The sequence below is a fragment of the Ovis aries genome, chromosome 22 (assembly GCF_016772045.2).
Source record: "Ovis aries strain OAR_USU_Benz2616 breed Rambouillet chromosome 22, ARS-UI_Ramb_v3.0, whole genome shotgun sequence".
NCBI classification, from domain to species: Eukaryota; Metazoa; Chordata; class Mammalia; order Artiodactyla; family Bovidae; genus Ovis; species Ovis aries.
The window spans coordinates 32,861,864-32,879,980 of NC_056075.1; the positions used below are offsets into that span (position 1 = coordinate 32,861,864).

At 48.6% G+C, this 18,117-nt stretch overlaps 1 protein-coding gene across 6 annotated transcripts in view; it reads left to right on the forward strand.

The window, feature by feature from the left end:
* VTI1A (vesicle transport through interaction with t-SNAREs 1A) overlaps nt 1-18,117 on the forward strand; it is a 385,337-nt gene that overhangs the window by 354,230 nt on the left and 12,990 nt on the right. For 2 of the 6 annotated variants that reach the window (XM_042238557.2, XM_042238558.2), the window contains one exon: nt 1-18,117. This exon is cut by the window's right edge and continues 455 nt beyond it. The exons of the other annotated variants lie outside the window; for them this stretch is intronic. In XM_042238557.2, the coding sequence (XP_042094491.1) occupies nt 1-61 (61 nt within the window). In that variant the 3' untranslated portion in view covers nt 62-18,117. 6 annotated transcript variants of the gene reach the window in all.

Sequence of the window (18,117 nt, forward strand, 5' to 3'; positions counted from 1 at the left end):
TTCTGCCTTGGCTATTCCCAAGATTTCTCTGAACCAGTTGGGCAAAATTGATTTTTATTAGTTCTACTGGCCTTGTGGAAAATTATCTCATGAACTGGTTTTTATAGGAAGACTCAAAGCACAGCACAGGGTGAAAAATAAGCCTATAGCAGTCAAAACTGTTGTCTGAAATGTCTTCAGACTGGAAGGCTGAATTTATTGCACAAAACAAGTACTATCGAGGCGGAGGTGTGCAGTCCTGCTCATTATCACTGGAAAGGAGAACCAAAAAGCTGAGTACAAAATTAAATTTTAATAATGCCACTGATATTTTCTAAATCTTTCCTGACAGAAAGATTCTCATTATTTTTATCTGTCTCTGAGTAGGTTCTTTTAGTGCCATCTCAGACATGGCCTCAGCTATGATTGTTTTCTAGGCTTTAAAGCTTCTGAAAAACCAAATATATACAGAGAGAAAGATGCTTTAGATTGTTCAAGGAAGGGCCGTGACCGTGGTAACATTTTGGCTCGCATATCTGCAGCCAACATTTGCTGGGAACGCCTTCTGCTTCCACAAAAGAGGTCCGTGTTATTAAGACAATTGAAGTAAATCCCCCAAAACAAAGAGAACCCGTGATCCACTGTATTTGGCTACAGGGGATCCCAGGGGCCCCCAAGTCCCAAATTTGGGTTTGTTCTGGAAACCACCCCATGCTAGCCATGAAAAGAGATTCAAGGGGGAAAAATGAAATTATCTTATTGTTTCAGTAAACGTGTAAACTTGCCTTCCAAGTATCACAATACTACAGAATTGTTTGGGGGATAAGAGAGAAAATAAAGCCAGAATCATTAAAGTAGCCAACCCACAAAAATGTGAATTCTTTTTGTTTTCTTAGTTCTTTAGTGCCTGGGTATAAACCTGTCTTGGTCCCAAAAGGATTTATAGCAATTTGCAAAAATGTATACAATACAATAAATTTTCTATATAGTAAATGACATCCAGAGGGAGGTTAGTACACAAACAGTGGGACAGCTCATGGGTTTGTGAGAAGCGGGCTACAGATTTATCTCTAGGCATCTGGCAGGCCACTTGAAGAGGAAGATGGTTTCTGTTGTTATTTAGTCACTGAGTTGTGTCTGACCCTTTTATGACCCCGTGGACTGTAGCCAGACTTCTCTGTCCATGGGATTTCCCAGGCAAGAGCACTGGAGTGGGCTGCCATTTCCTCCTCCAGGGGATCCTAACCCAGGGATCGCACCCATCTCTCCTTCACTGCAGGCAGATTCTTTACCACTGACCCACCAGGGAAGTCCTATGGTTTCAGTTAGATGAGTCAACATCCATGAGATGAAAACACAGCCCCAGAAAGAACACCGTCCCATGGGACCCCATTGCAGGTGCACACGCCGTACGGAGTAGTGAACATGTTCAAGAGCATCCTTACAGGAAATACAAGTTCCGTCCCAAGGTTGTCTTGTACTGCCCCTCAGCATAAGCAGGAGGTGTGGAGCTAAGCACAGCCAAGCGCGCATACGCAAACCTAAGCCTAGGAGGTGGTAGAGACTCCTGGGGCCTCCGCTGCTCCAGGGGAGACTCCTGTGCCTCCAGGAGAGGTGGACCCCATTCATTGGGCCCCTCAATCAACACTGTTTCCCTCAGCTGGACTTCTGACAAGTGTTCAGCAGGGAAGTTTGGGAAAAAGCGAAAGTGAAGTTGCTCAGTCATGTCTGACTCTGCAACCCCACGGACTGCAGCCTACCAGGCTCCTCCATCCATGGGATTTTCCAGGCACAAGTACTGGAGTGGGTTGCCATTTCCGTCTCCAAGAGATCTTCCCAACCCAGGAATTGAACCTGTGTCTCCCACATTGTAGGCAGACGCTTTACCATCTGCGCCACCAGGGAAGTCCCTAGTTTGAAGCTGTACCCAATTCAGTTAGGAACCTCCTATGGTACCACCTTATATTGATAATTAGGGTGCTCCTGTTGTCTAGTAGCCAGTTAGAGGGCTGGATTTCACCATCCATGTGTGAAGATTAAGGCCAGGGAGCTTGAAGGCAGTACCTCCAAAGAATGGCAGAGGAAAGAATGGCTTCTTCTTTCTAAGATTCAGGCTGCTCCATGGCTCAGTTTCTTTAAAGATCACTCTTGACTTCTGGTTTTTGGTTTCTGACTTTTGGTTTTTCTGTTTATTACAGCCAAACAATGAGCCTGAGAAAGAGTGCAAAGGCCACTCTACTCCTTGGCAGTTTAATTCCTTTATTTTTACCAAGTCCACAGATGTGGCTGTCAGCGAACATCCTCAGGGATGCTTGGGTCACGTGTATTTACTACCATTTTAGGAAAGGGAAAATGGAGTCACATTATTTTTCACCAGATGACTCAATAGACTGAGCGTAGGGGCCATCCTCCAAACCTCTCTGCCTCCAATGAGGAGGGCACTGGCTTATAAGGTGTTGCGCATCAGATGTACACCCTCCTCCTTGAGTCACCAGCCAGACTCTCCAGCGCCTTCTCCAGGCTGTGAGGATCAAGGGGGCTGCAGATGTGTGGTCCAGTCCTGACCTCTGCCTGTGCATTTCATCGCCTCGTGAGAGGTCCAGAAGGCACACACAAGCTTGTTTCTGGCTTCTGTTGACCTCTCTCTCTAGCCCTCGACCCTGCGGTTAGGAATCAGTTATGGGCTAAGTTGGATGCACTCAGTGTAGACCCTGGTTATTGATGCTCACACCAAGGCTGAACTTCAGACTTCCACAGGGTCAGGAGGGCTGGGCTCTTCCTGCCTCTGTGAGAATCTCCAGCAATGTAGGGCAAGGAGGCGCTCCCTGACCCACCCCCTTCCTTCTAACTCACCCCTTAATAACTAGCTGGAGGTCACAGGCTAAAGATCAGGACCGCTCTGACCCATAGACACATGTGCTTTGTTTGGCTGCCCAGTGTTTTGGAAAACTTTTTCTTAGTTGCCAATATTTAAAACTTGAGAGATTTTGCAGAAAGAGCACAATTTCTGGCTTCTCTTGGCAAAAAAGAAGATCCAGCTGTACTGAGCCAACTTTCCATCCCCAGAGCGACTAGGAGCAGTGCCCTGATTTAGAAAGAGGGCAGGCACGCCCAGTTCTCCGGTCCCCTCTCCTGATGCCTACAGCCCTCAGACTGGAGATACCTGCTCCTTGCTGCCAAACTTCCTTCCTTGGTTAGAGAAGAGAATTACACGTGTTCCCAGGCCAGCAGGTGACCACCAGCAGGGGACGTGGCTTCACCTGCGCAAACATGGGGCTCCTGCTAGCTGATTGTCACCCTGTGCCAGCCTCCTCCCTCCCAAAGGAGTGTGAGTCAGCCATTGTGCTTATCTTAAATAAGCCTTCAGAGGAGGTCTTCTTCACCTGGGGCTCACCTGCTCAGAAATGATAATGCTGCTGTGGGGAACCCAGAGGGTTAGGGAGGGAGGTAGGAGGGTGGTTTGGGATGGGGGACACATGTACACCTGTGGCTGATTGATGTCAATGTACAGCAAAAACCACTACAATATTGTAATTAGCCTCCAATTAAAATAAATTAATTTTTTAAAAAACTTTAAAAAAAATCAGTTTAGAGTGAAAGATGGTGAAGGAGAGTCAAGTTTGAGCAGACAGTGCACACCCTGCTGGGTATCTCCCGCAGAGCAGCCCAGGATTCATGTCAGCAGAAGATCCCTCCCCCGGGTCAGGAGCGGCGTGCCCGGAGCCCAGAGCGAAGGTCACCTGATGGGAGCTGGCAGCAGAGAGGGCCTGTGAGGAGCCGCTGTGGAGATGGAACTGGTGGGAAGGCAGAGAAAGAAAGGGAGAAACACCCTGACTTCTTGCTCCCTCCCCCCTCACTGTTCTGCCAACACCTCCCATTGGCTGAACGCAGTGAGCAGCCGGGGTTAGGGTAGTGGTGGAGGCAGTTTCTTTATGATAAAGAGCAAAGCAGTGAAGGCATAAGAGAAGGATCTGAAGACACATGGCCCCAGAATTGGCACAGTGAGGATATGAGTTAAGACATATCCCATTCAGTCACAGAATCAAATCTGGATGAAAGAGAGAAGTTCTTATATTATGATCTAGAAAACATAACCACATCTCTCAGGAGCTGACAGAGATGCAGATGGCTGATAAACCTTTGCCAAAATGTTTTATTCCCCCAACATCAGGAAAGAAAAAAGGTGTAAATCCGTGACTCTTAGGAGACACGTATCTAATGTCAGATCTTGCAGGAAATATTGTGAAAGCCCATCACAAAAGCCAAGGCAGCCTTGTCTCCACCCGTGTGACCTCAAGCAGCCCCGATCCAGAAGAGGCATCTTGGCTGTCAAGGCGCGTCTCTAGGGAAACTGACAGCTGGGGAGGGCAGCCTCCGACTTCCTGGGTAACTGAGGAGCTGCTGAAGATGGGGCTTCCAGGAGATGGGCTGAGCCTGGACCCCATAAGGCAACCTAATCAAGGCCAGCAATGGGATGTGCCCTCCAGGAATCACTAGAGGAATGTGAAGGCCTTCCAGGCTAAGGCATCTGATGGGGCGTGTCTACTGGAGGGGAAGGAGCAGCCAAACAAGGAGGAATTTCAGGACTCACTGCTGGGAGACGAGTGAGCAATAGATAATAGGAGTGAATGGACTGTTGCTCACCAGGCTCCTCTGTCCATGGGATTCTCCAGGCAAGAATACTGGAGTGGGTAGCCATTCCCTTCTCCAGAGTATCTTCCCCACCCAGGGATGGAACCTGGGGATGTGGGCAGATTCTTTACCGTCTGAGCCACCAGGGAAGCCCCAATAAAATAATAGCTATTATAGTTCAGTTCTAAGCAGTTACTATTGCCAAGCACTGGTCCAAGCACTTGATGTTGACTTAACTCACTTATTTATTCATGTAATTAATTGACTAAGGTACTGCTATTATTAACCCTATTTTTCTGATGAGGCTGAAGCATTGGTTCTTTGGACCTTTCAGATTCTTTGTATTGGTACTTTCATCTTTTTTTTTTTAAACAGAGGGACTGATGGAGGATTTTCCACTTTTTATTTTGCCAAGTAAGAGGGACTAGTTTTCCAAAGAGAGTGTATATTTCCAATGTCCAAGTTGGGACCCTGGAAGAAAACAGTGACATCTACTATCCCCATCACTCCACAAAATAAAGAATATTTCACACTAAAAGAGCCAAGGACATAATCTTGGAGAAGTAATGAAGTAATTTGCCCTACTGGTTTGTGGCAGATTCGAGTCCCAGAAGTTGGCTCCAGAAATGAAGGCGACTGATTAACTTCTGCCCAAACGTAGCTCATGGCTTCTCTGGAGAGTAAGGGAGGTGGGAGACTCTCGGCCAGGGAGGGGTTGGGGAGTGGCTCATTCAGGAGGGCAGTGAGGTTGCTTCACAGTATAGGGCAGGACCCGGCAGAGTGAGGAATCTCCCTCAGGACACCCAGCAGGAGAAGCAGAGAGGAGCGTGAGTAGCCTTCCTCTTTCCCTGATTCTGTTGAGGGATTGGGTCTTCAGGCATTTACCTAGAAGAGAGGGGCTGAAAGGGCACAACCAGTCTGCCAGTGACCAAAAAAAGCTGATGAACTATGCTCCCGAGTAGCAATGACTATTATCTGAGTAGCTCACAGTGTGTTTACACCAGGCACTAAGTAAAGAGTTGGCTTCGGTTAATCAGTGTTCTGTGCTAGCAGCAGAAGTTAACTTGCGCGCCCACTTTCTGTGTGCGTGGAGAAGAGTGTAAGGATGAAGATGTCCAAGAGTTGCCTTCAGACGACCAAGGCGAGTCTGACAGAGAACGTGAGACACGCCAGTTACGTAAATAACCACCTTATTATGTGTGTGTCCAGCAGGGGTGGAAGATAAGACTGGAGAGGTGGGCTGGGGCTTCAGGGAACTCCTTTGCCCAAAGGGGCATGATATAATCTCCACCTCATGGGATTGTAGTAAGGGTTCAACAACGTGTAGAAAATGCCAGAACGGCACCTGGCTGGGAGTCCACATCCCACTCAGATGAGCTTGTGGGTATGGTATGGCTGCAGCTCTCATCACCGTCACTGATGTTGCTGTTGGCATCACCATGGCAACCACACTGTGACAGTGTGAGGAGGACTCTCCAGAGGGTAGAGCTGGGTGGGATTTTCCAGCTCTGGGGTTCACAAACTTTGACATTTCTTGGATTTGGGACTTTTTATACAGGGGACTGAAGGAGGATTGTCCACTTTTGATTTTGCCAAGTAAGAGAGAGTAGTTTCCAAGGAGAGAGCACATTTCCAATGCCCAAACAAGGACATTGGAGGGAAAAAAATGTACCATCTGCTATCACCGACACTCCCTAAAATAAAGGGCATTTGCACACAGAAACAGTAGGAAGGACAATCTCAGAGGAAAGGGCAACCCTTGAAATCAAGTAATCTGGGTTTAGGCCTTCCCTGGTGACTCAGATGGTAAAGAATCTGCCTGCAATGCGGGAGACCTGGGTTCTAGCCCCGGGTCAGAAAGATCCCCTGGAGAAGGAGATGGCAACCCATTCTAGCATTCTTGTCTGGAGAATTCCATGGACAAAGGAGCCTGGTCGGCTACAGTCTGTGGGGGTCTCAAAGAGTCGGACACAACTAAGGGACTAACACTTAATCTGTCCTTTTTTTTAAAAAAAAAAAAAAAGAACAGAGGCTCCTAGGTCGTTCTTTTTTCATCTTCAGCTTCGCCCTGGCGTTTGGGAATCACTGTTATCCATCCTTCCATGCCTCTCTTCAGTGGGTTGTACATAAAGTTCCTTCAAGTTTTTCCATAAGATGTTACTGAAAACCTGAACAAACATTTTAGCCAACCCAGTATACAGACATGGCACTGGGTTGGGCTCAGTAAGAGACTGATAGGTTCTGAGCTGTGTTCCTGGATTTTGGTGAACATTCCCTGTTGGCAGAAGACGTATTTCGAGTCGCCGTGATGTGCAGTTGCCATGGTGGCCCCGGCCACTCTCGTGAGAAGGAGGATCACAGTGAACCCAGAATGGGCCTGGGGGTCTGAAGACGTGGCTGGGCCCCACAGGGTTGACCTTGGGCATGTCCCTCCACCTCTCAAGGCCTCCGGAGGCCACACTCTAGTTTTAGAGTCATGGAGACCTTCTCCAGCTCTGGGAGTCTGCAAACCTGGGAGAGATTACGTGTAACTTACCTAGCTGCAGCATCACTTCATTTTCTTCAACTGTTTTCCAAGCCCTTTGATTGAAGCAAGCTGCCCTGATCCTCTCTGAAAGCCTGGTAGCCAGCAAAGCTCTCCAGGCCCCCTGCCGTCATCAAGTCCATATTTAAGAGTGGCAGCAGGCCGCACTGCCCGGGCTGAAATGTGCTGTGTGTTTGGCCCCACAGAGTGCAGTGTAACTACACACCACTGATCAGACCCAGGCGGACTTATCAATGGGCTCTGACAGGTACTTGCTGGCTGCCTTCCCGGGCTGGGAAGGTCTCCTCAAGCCAGCCAATGGGATGCCCTCCCTTTGCCTTTGATGTTCATGAGGCCACCTCAGAGGGAAGGCTCGCCCTGCCAGGGACAGTGTTACCGTGAGACCCAGATGTACCAGCCTGTGGGATCCAGAAGTCTGGTGGGCTTGGGGTGGGGGTGGGGGGAACACCACCTCCTCCACCCTATCCAGCCCCTGGAGGCTCCACAGGCAGCTCCTCCAGCTTCTGACCACTTTGCTCCTGCCTGTCCCCTCTCCTGAAAGTGCATTTCCTTTCAGAGAATGACTTGCCAACTGCACGCATATAAAGGCTTTACCTTTTCAAAATGCTGTATAATCTTTAATGAGCTAATCCTCTTCTCCCTGGGGTGGTTGGTGAATAGGATGCTTTTGCTCCGGAAGAAACTGGAGTGACTTGCTCCAGGTCGCCTCAGGCCAACCCAGGATTGTGGGTGCACAACAAATTGTCCCCAGCCCCTAATGACGGCCTTTGTTGTGAGGCTTCTGTAATTGATTGCTCTTTGTGACACTGTCGGCTCCCACGGGGCAGGGACTCCGGGTTTCTTTTCTTCTGCTGAGGGACTTGGCCAGACCTGCTGTCCCCATCTGCACAGCGTGCAAGGACCACAGTCTCCAGCGGAGGAGAACGTGCCCTCGATAGCTTTTAGCTTTGAGTCCAGGAGTGCGCAAACCACCGGTAGCGTGCAAAACCTAGCCCCCTGTCTGCTTTTGGATGGCCCGTGGGATAAAAATGGTTTTGGCACTTTGAAATGGCTGGAAACCAATCAAAAGGAGAATATTTTTTGATATGGGAAAATTACATGAACTTCAAATCCCAGGGTCTGTGAAGAAAGTTTTATTAGAACACAACCATACTCCCTGGTCCACACATGGCCTGGGTCTCCTTTTGCACCTCACAGGCAGAGTCGAGTAGTTGCAACAGAGGCAGTATGGCCCACAAAGCCTAAAACATTGACCACCGTGGGTTGCATTGTGTGTTCACTACTTCCTCCTGTGCCCTTCCCCCAAATCCATATATTGAAGTTCCTCAGAATGTGACCCTGTTTGGAAATAAGATCTTTGCAAAAACAGTTGCTTAAGATGAGACATTCCTGGAGCAAGGTAGTCCCCTGGTCCGATACGACTGGTGTCCTTAGGAAAGAGGAAATTTGGATGCAGATATACACACAGGAAAAACACCATGTGAAGATGAAAGCAGAGATCTCAGTGATGCTTCTCCAAGCCAAGGAACTTCAGATATTGCCAGCAAACCACCAGGAGCTGGGGGAGAGGCATGGAACAGATTCACTGTCCCAGCTCTCGGGAGGCTTCAACCTGCCAACACCTTGATCTAGGACGCCCAGCCTCCAGGAAGTGTGGCAACACATTTCAGCCACCCAGTCTGTGGTGCTTGGTTACTGCGGCTCCAGCAAACTCGTATGTTTATTATCTGACCCTTTACAGAAAAGGTTTGTGGATCCCTGTAAAATTAAGTAGAAACTTGAAAACAAAGTGCTGCTCGTCCTCACTCAGGACCTAGCCTCTTTGTGCCACATAAAGGTTCCTGTCACTCCTGGGACATCCCTGGTGGTCCAGTGGCTAAGTCTCCAAACTCCCAATGCAGGGGGCCTGGGTTTGATCCCTGGTCAGGGAACTAGATCCCACATGCTGCAACTAAGACCTATCACAGCCTAAATAAATAATTATTTTAAAAAAAACAAAAAAACTATCCCTCCTGTGTCCTCTTCTCTCAGGACTCATGTATAACTGACCACTTCTAAAAGCAGGTCAGTAAATATGGACTCAGAATGGCAGATGATGGCTTAGTAAGCCAGAGATAGCATCTGGCCTTCTTCTTGTTTTAAATGTCTTATCCCAGAGACAGGAGTCTCTGTGGGAGGAACCCCCTCAGGTCCCTCATCTCACATGGCTTTGAGCCACTGCCCACTCTGTTTGTGAATGGAAAGCTCATTCTGAGATGAAAGAACCAACTGCTCCTGAAGCTTGTAAGCCCCACAGCTGTATGCAGAGCTTCCAGCGAATCAGACAGGAGCTGTCCTGACCTCAGAGGAGGACAGGGGTGTGGAGCAGTGGAGAACGATTGGTCATTGTGAAGGCTGAGACCGGACGGCCAAGTTCACATCCTGGTGTGGATGTGAGAACTCTGAATATTCATGTCCCAGGGCCGCCATAACACAGCACCAAAAAAAAAACCTGGGTGGCTTGAAACAACAGAAATGTGGGCCATGCTCCCTCCTCTTGGGGAGAGCTCTTCTCTGCCTCTTCCAGCTTCCGGTGGCCACACACACTCCTTGGCTTGTGGCAGCCTCTCTCCAGTCTTCATCTGACTTCACAAGGCCTTCTGCCCTGTGTTTGTGTCCTTTCTTCTCTTAAGGACACCCGTCATTGGCTTAGGGCCTAACCTACACCCAAGATGACTTGAACTCAAGATCCTCCACAAATTACACCTGAGAAGACCCTGTTTCCAGATGAGATCAGGTTCTGAGATGGACTTGGATTTGAGGTGGGTGAGACGGATGCAGGGGTGGCTCTTCAACTCAGTACAGTATGGCTGAAAGAGAGAATCCCCAGCCAAACTTACTCTAATCAAAAGAGAATCGTTTGGCTCCTATAACTAGGAGGTTTAAATGTGACTCTTCAGGCATACAGCAGGGGTTCAAGTAATGCCCTCACAGTCCATCTTTTTCTCATCTCCTGGCTCCGTGTTCCTCTGTGTTGGCATCGTTCAGGCAGGTTCCCCTGCTGCGTGGTGATAAGAATGCCTTCCACCCTCCATGTGTGGGTGGTGCGTGCATGCTGATGCATGCTCAGTCCATACAGTCATGTCTGATCCTTTGCGACCCTATGGACTGTAGCCTGACAGTCTCCTCTGTCCATGAGATTCTCCAGGCAAGAAGACTGCAGTGGGCTGCCATTTCCTCCTCCAGAGGGTCTTCCCAACCCAGGGATTGAACCTGCATCTCTTATGTCTCCTGCATTGGCAGGTGGGTCTTTACCACTAGCGCCGCATGTCCACCCCCCCATATCTTCCTCCAGCCTCTCTGTGCTAGGCTTCCATTGTCTGTCCAGCCACTCCCAGTAAAAAGAGTACCTTTTTCTTGAGTTTTTAGGAAAAGTCCTCATGGGACTCCATCTGGATTGGTTGGTATGCCAATTCCTAAATAGTGCTCTGCAGGGGCCAGAGAACTAATTAGCTGGGCCTGCCTGGATCACGTGTCCACTTGTGGAATCAGAGAATGGGGGGCGGGGTGCCCCACCTGAATCCCTGGGGTAAAGCTGGAGATTCCTCCTGAAGACACAGGACCTGGAAGACCCTGGGTGGATGTTATCAGAGGCCATAACAAACACACAGCTCTAGTTCAGAGGCAGCCAGGTACAGTTAAAGTTAGTGTTAGAGGCTGATTCCCAACGAACCATTTCTGCTGCTCCTATTTTCATCTCTTTTTGGTGAAGACTAACGTGGAATTGGATGCAGAACTGGGAGAGACTTCCCTTGGCCCTTGTTTTTTAAAAGTTCCTTCCCCCACTGTTCTCCTGGTTGCTAAATATCCTGCCAATTGTTACTGTTCTGTCAGAACCCAGAGGTAGGGTGTCATTATTCAGGCCTGGTGGGCCAGGCAGGAAAGCATGTGCTGGACAGGACCCTAAACCTGTGGCATGTCTTGCCGTCTCCAGCTAGTGAATGCAGGCTTGTAAAGAGGCTTAGACGCAGCTGGCATGCTTCATGGTTGTGGGGAAGGGGGAGGCGGTGGTTAAGAACTAACTCCTAAAGCTGTGCGTGTCTACAAGCAGCCCTTAAAAACCAGGAAGACAACCACATCAACCTCCAGGGGAGCTTCATTCATTCATACATTCAGCAAGCCTTTTTTTTTTTTTTTTTTTTTTTTTGAGAATGTCTGTGCTGAGCTCTGTTTTGGCCACTGGGAATACAAAAGACAAAGGAGATTCAGATCGTCGAAGGGTCACTTTTTTTTTTCCACTGGGGAAACATGCACAGAAACAGAAAATTCATAAAACTGTGTGGTTAGTGGTGAGAGAGGGGCCCAGGGAAATCCAAGCGTGAACAAGGGGTGTGGTTGGGAAATTCTCCTGGAAGAGGTGAGGAAAATATGCCTCCTGTAGGTCAAGGACTTGGTTTTGGAATCAGGGTGAATCAACCTAAAACTACTTTTTGGTTTCAAATAGCAGAAAATGCAGCTTAAACTGAATTCAGGAATAGTTAATTTATTTTCTCTTGTAACTGAAAGTCCAAAAGAAAGATGTTTGATAGAGAGGTTCACCATGTCTTCAGGACTGGGGTTGCATTTCTCTGCCTTTCCCTCAACTCTGCTATCCTCCATGGGTCAGCTTCTTTCTTAGAAGCTGGCTTCACTCATGGAAATAAAAGGGTTGCAGCAGATCCAGATCTGACATCCACACACCACACAGTGCAGGCGACTTCATATTCTAAGCAAACTTTCTGCCATTCACTCAGTTGCACAGGCCTCATTCACGTGCCTGCTTCTGGTACAGTAACTGTGGTCAGGAGCGTGGAACACGGTGACCTCTTATCGTAGGTCACAGCTCTGCCCCTGGAGCTAGGGGTAGTGTCAGATGTTTGGAATGGAGAAATGAATGCAGCCAACATGTGTCTGCTCTTCATGGGAAGCAGAATGCCCACCTGAGCTTGCTGAAACTTTCATCAGCATGCACTAGCACTGGTTATAGCTGAGTCTTCAGTGAAGTCTTATAACCAAGAAGGGAGCAAAGGGGCTCTCAGCTTCTGAAAACCAAGAGACAAAAAACCTGTTCTTCAAACAAAGAAGTTGTATCATACTGAGTCACGTCAGTCGTGCCTTACTCTTTGTGACCCCCATGGACTGCAGCCTGCCAGCCTCCTCTGTCCATGGGATTCTCCAGGCAAGAATACTGGGGTGGGTTGTTGCCATGTCCTCTTCCAGGGGTCCTCCTGGCCCAGGGATCGAACCCACATCTGTTACATCTCCTACGTTGGCAGGCAGCTTGTTTACCACTAGTGCCACCTGGGAAGCCCATATGAGCCTTCATCATACCCTGGCATCTGTGATGCTTTAAACCAAAGCCTCATCTGGCTTGGCCAGTCACCCTATCTTGGAGAACTGGGGCAGGAGTGCATCACCCGGTATAACTGATGCTGCAGTTTCAGTGACCCCCCCCCCCTCAATCTCACTGGCTTCATACTGGTCCACCAGGGGTCATGCTGAGCCCCCAGGGCAATGGTCTTCCTTGGGGTGACTTAGGGATCCAGGCAGAAGGAGTGAGTCTCCATCATCCTGAACCTCCACTCCCAGAACACTATTGTAGTTCAGTCACTCAGCCATGTCTGACTCTGCGCCCCCGTGGACTGCAGCACGCTGGGCTTCCCTGTCCTGCACCATCTCCCAGAGCTTGCTCAAACTCATGTCCATTGAGTCAGTGATGCCATCCAACCATCTCACCCTCTGTCGTCCCCTTTTCCTCCTGCCTTCTATCTTTCCCAGCATCTGAGTCTTTTCCAATGAGTCGTCTGGCTGTTCGAATCAGGTGGTCAAAGTATTGGAGCTTCAGCATCAGTCCTTCCAATAAATCAGTTCAGTTCAGTTCAGTCACTCAGCCGTGTCCGACTCTTTGCGACCCCATGAATCGCAGCACACCAGGCCTCCCTGTCCATCACCAACTCCTGGAGTTCACTCAAACTCAACGTCCATCGAGTTGGTGATGCTATCCAGCCATCTCATCCTGTCATCCCCTTTTCCTCTTGCCCCCAATCCCTCCCAGCATCAGAGTCTTTTCCAATGAGTCAGCTCTTTGCATGAGGTGGCCAAAGTACTGGAGTTTCAGCTTTAGCATCATTCCTTCCAAAGTAATCCCAGGGCTGATCTCCTTTAGGATGTACTGGTTGGATCTCCTTGCAGTCCAAGGGACTCTCAAGAGTCTTCTCCAACACCACACTTCAAAAGCATCAATTCTTCAGCGCTCAGCTTTCTTCACAGTCCAACTCTCATATCCACACATGACTACTGGAAAAACCATAGCCTTGACTGGACAGACCTTTGTTGGCAAAGTAATGTCTCTGCTTTTCAATATGCTATCTAGGTTGGTCATAACTTTCCTTCCAAGGAGTAAGCGTCTTTTAATTTCATGGCTGCAGTCACCATCTGCAGTGATTTTGGAGCCCCCCAAAATAAAGTCTGACACTGTTTCCACTGTTTCCCCATCTATTTCCCATGAAGTGATGGGACCATATGCCATGATCTTCATTTTCTGAATGTTGAGCTTTAAGCCAACTTTCTCACTCTCCTCTTTCACTTTCATCAAGAGGCTTTTTAGCTCCTCTTCACTTTCTGTCACAAGGGTAGTGTCATCTGCATATCTGAGGTTATTGATATTTCTCCCGGCAATCTTGATTCCAGCTTGTGCTTCTTCCAGCCCAGCATTTCTCATGATGTATTCTGCATATAAGTTAAATGAGCCGGGTGACAATATACAGCCTTGACGTACTCCTTTTCCTATTTGGAACCAGTCTGTTGTTCATGTTCAGTTCTAACTCTTGCTTCCTGACTTGGATATAGGTTTCTCAAGAGGCAGGTCAGGTGGTCTGGTATTCCTATCTCTTTCAGAATTTTCCACAGTTAATTGAATATTCAGGACTAGTTTCCTTTAGGATCGACTGGTTTGATCATCTTGCTGTCCAAGGGACTCTCAAGCATCTTCTCCAGCACCACAGTCGCTCAATCGTGTTCGTCCCTTTCCAACCACATGAACTGTAATCTCTGTCCATGAAATTCTCCAGGCAAGAATACTGGAGTAGGTAGCCATTCCCTTTTCCAGGGAATCCTCCCAACCCAGGGATCAAGCCCAGGTCTCCTGCACTGCAGGCTGATTCTTTACCATCTGAGCCAGTAGGGAAGCCCCTCCCAGAATGTACACCCTCCTAAAACAAAACAAGGCAAGAGCCAGCTGGAGAGTCAAACCCTGGAAGTTAAATGCCTCCACCCAGAAGTGATGCCCAACTCTTTTGCTCACACTCCACTGACTAAGATAGGTCACATGGTCACATCTAACATCAAGGGGCAGGCGAGTGTCAGCACCCAGAAAACAGACGCCTGAGATGGTGGAATTCCTGGGTTCCTCCGGTGAGAGAGCAGAGAGCTGTACCAGGTGCCTGCCTGCCTCCTTCCCTTCAACCAGTCTTCTGTGATTCCAGCTGCCACACGCTGGAGCTTGTTTCCAGAGGGGGAGGAGACTGGCAATGGAAAGATTAGCCGCTCCCTGGGTTCCACACAGGGATCAGTATTTTCAATAGTACTTTGTGAGTTCAGCCTTAAAGTAAATGGTTAATTCATCTTGTATCAACAGCACTGTGATTCAGAATGTAAACTTGGAGAATCCTTGATGTTCCGGGCCCACATTCCTGTTAATTTGGCTCTGCATTCTTTTAAAGCCGCAGCGTGCTCGCTTAATGGAAGGCAGCATGCAAATGCGCAGGCTTTGCCTGGAGGCAGTTTAGCCTGGCTGTTTCAATGGACGTCTTCTTTCAAGTGTATATTCTTTCTTAAATTATTTACTGGGTAAACACACTTTGCATTTTCAAAAGGGAGATTAAGACTGCTTGCTGCAGACCTAGTGGAACATAAAGCCCCCACCCCCCCATCCCCAACCCCGTCCAAAGTTAGAAAGTAGTTTGGGCTTCCCCCAAAGTTCGTTCTCTGCCTCTCAAGCTGGGAACCCCACTTCCTGGCTTGTGGTTCTGACTCTCTCTGGACTCTGCATTCCTTTCTGCTTCGCCTGCAGCCATACCTGCCAGCAGCCCCTGGCCGGGACTGTACTCCAGGCCTCCTCACAGATGGGGCCCTCCAATGCCAGCCCATGTTTCCCCATCCAGGCTGGCTTGGTCTTATTCACTTTTCTGGTCCTTAGAGGTGCTGTATCCAATACCTTTGAGGCCCAAAGCTGGGTTGGCCGGGCCAGGGTCAGTCTCACTTCCAACTCCGTGAACACCAATTCTCTTTATTTACTTATTTATTTGCCCCTCTGCGCCATTCATCACAAATATTTGCCACCCTTTGGTTGAAAGCAAACCTCTCCTGCTGGCCTCTTCCACTGCCAGCACCTGGTTCCATGAGGTTCCCTTCTCCCCGCTTCAGGGAAAGGGCCTGGCAGTGCAGTGTTCCATCTGAGGGGGACTTATTTGTTTATTCTCTTAGTTGCTCAGTCGTGTATAACTCATTGTGACCCCATGGGTGGTAGCCTGCCAGGCTCCTCTGTCCGTGGGATTTCCCAGGCAAGAATACTGGAGAGGGTTGCCATTTCCTTCTCCAGGGGGTCTTCCCAACCCAGGGATCAAACCTACATCTCTTGGCATTGGCAGGAGTGTTCTTTACCACTGAGCCACCAGAGAAGCCCTTTGGGGGATTTATCTCAGCTTTTAACTTCAGGTTTTTCTGTGTAGACGCCCTGAGATTTTCCTGCAAAGGAAATTTGCGCAGATTTCTTCTCCATTCTCCTTTGAATGGAACGATTACAATTGCAGTTCTTTTGTCGCCATCCTTTGGATGGCTCTCCTGGGGACCTACTTGCCAGTCACCATGACTTGTGCTGGGGCTGCAGAGGTGACGGCACCAGGAACTGAGGATGCACCAAGGTCTTTCTGAACCTCTGTGAGCCTGTGGCACCCTTCTTGGGATCAGGTGTGTGTGCGCTGAGTGAATTAAAGATACGACCCATTAGGAAAGATCATGAGTGAAGCCCACTCCTCCTTGCCTAGAGATGAGGGAAACCCAATTAGGAAGACCTGGAAAGAGCTGAGGATTTAGGGATCCCCGTGTCTTCATTTTTCTAACCATGCCTCAGATTAAACAAGTAACACTCACAGTTAATCCTTTATAAATTAGCATCATGGATGCCTTGGGGCCCTCAACCCACAAATAAAATGGTTGTCAACCAAGAGACACACTACTGTATATTACTTAAGGCAGAATTTTAAAGAGTTTTCATGCTTTTAATCTGTTTCACTGCTGAGTTTCAATTTTGCTGATTTCCTTTGCAAGTCTGATGCGGGTAACGGTGGTAAATAAGAGATTTTGACAGTGACTTGGGCAAACGGGATGGGTAGGGACAGTTCTGAAGACTTCTGCCCCTTCCCGAAAGAAGGGGGGCAAAATCTATTTAGGTTTTAAATCAAGCCACCACGTCGCTCTGATTAGTGTTCGTAATTAGCCTCGCTTTTAACAAGCCATGAAGTCCCGTTTTTATTTCTTTATTTTGGGGACAGAGGATCTTCCTGGCTCCTGAGTAAATATGGCCTGTTAAGTCTGAATTCGCTGTCATCACAGAAGAATTAATGTCAGGGTGCAGCCTTTCTAGTGGAGAAGGGAAGAAGCAAACGAGACAGATCTTAGCTGAGCCTTACGTGATAAATGAGGACCCGGCGAATCATTCATCTCCTTCGAGGAAAGTGGACACAGGCACTAAGGCAGTTTTGCGGAAGACGTGTCAGCAAATGTGATCATTTTGTAACCTGTCAGGAGGAGAGAGCTGGTCCTTCAAGGGGGGCCACAAGGGAGTGGGTTTGTCTGATATGACTGTCTCTGTCCATCCATTTAGGCTTGGGGAAGAAGGGGGTGGGCGAGGGAGAATCCAGCTGAAACCACAAGAATGCTATCATCCTTCTGAGAAAGAAACTCATCCAGAAGCTAGAAAAGACTGTGAACACCTTGTAAAGATTTCTTCTCGAAGATATGAGGTTAGGAGGGTAGGGTCTCTGTTAAACTGGGGTCTGCGTGGTCCCACCTAGCTCCTTCTATGGGAGTCCCCATCCAGTGTTCTGTGTCTAGACAGGCAGCTGAATTTTTTCTTCTTCTTCTTTTTAATATTTATTTATCTGGCTATGCCGTGTCTTTGTTGTGACATGCAGGATCTTCCATATTAATTGTGGCATGGGAGACCTGTAGCTGCAACATGAGAACTCTTAAGTTGGGGCATGTGGGGTCTAGCTCCCTGACTAGGGATCAAACCCCAGGCCCCCTGTATTGAGAGCATGGAGTCTTAGCCACTGGTCCACCAGGGAAGTCCCCAGCAGACCTTTTTCTTCTTGATATTTGGAGGATGGACAGATTGGGGTTTGCTATGAGGTCTTGATGGGATGGACAGCCACCTGGAGGGCCCATCAGTCCACCTCTATTTCTGCCTGCTTGGTTTGGTGGGAGCAAGTGTGGGCGAGGCTGTTTGACCCAGCTTCCCTTGGAAAACCTCAACCAGGGATTGTGACGTTTGACCTCTTTTCTCAGAATGAGGTATCAGATTATGAAACAACTTCATCAGAAGCTCTCTGCAGGCGTTCTCGGAGCATACATCTTCACTCTAGTTCTTCTTCCAGCTCCCAGTTCCCCATCTGCATTTGGCAGAGCCAGGGCTGATGGGGTGGGAGTCCCGAGAGGTGAGGCGCCCCCAACCAAAGCACACCAGGCACCTGGGCCATATTTTGTATGAACCCGCATTTCTGTCTTTTTTTTTTTTTTTTTTTTGCCACGGAGCACATGTAATGTTTCCTCCTGGCGTCACAGAGTGTGAGCCCTGGTGACAGATGACGGTTTCGTAGCCTGAGCTGCAAGCTTGACACTTGCTTCTTAATCTTGTCCTTTTCTTCCTAAGTCTCTCTTTTACT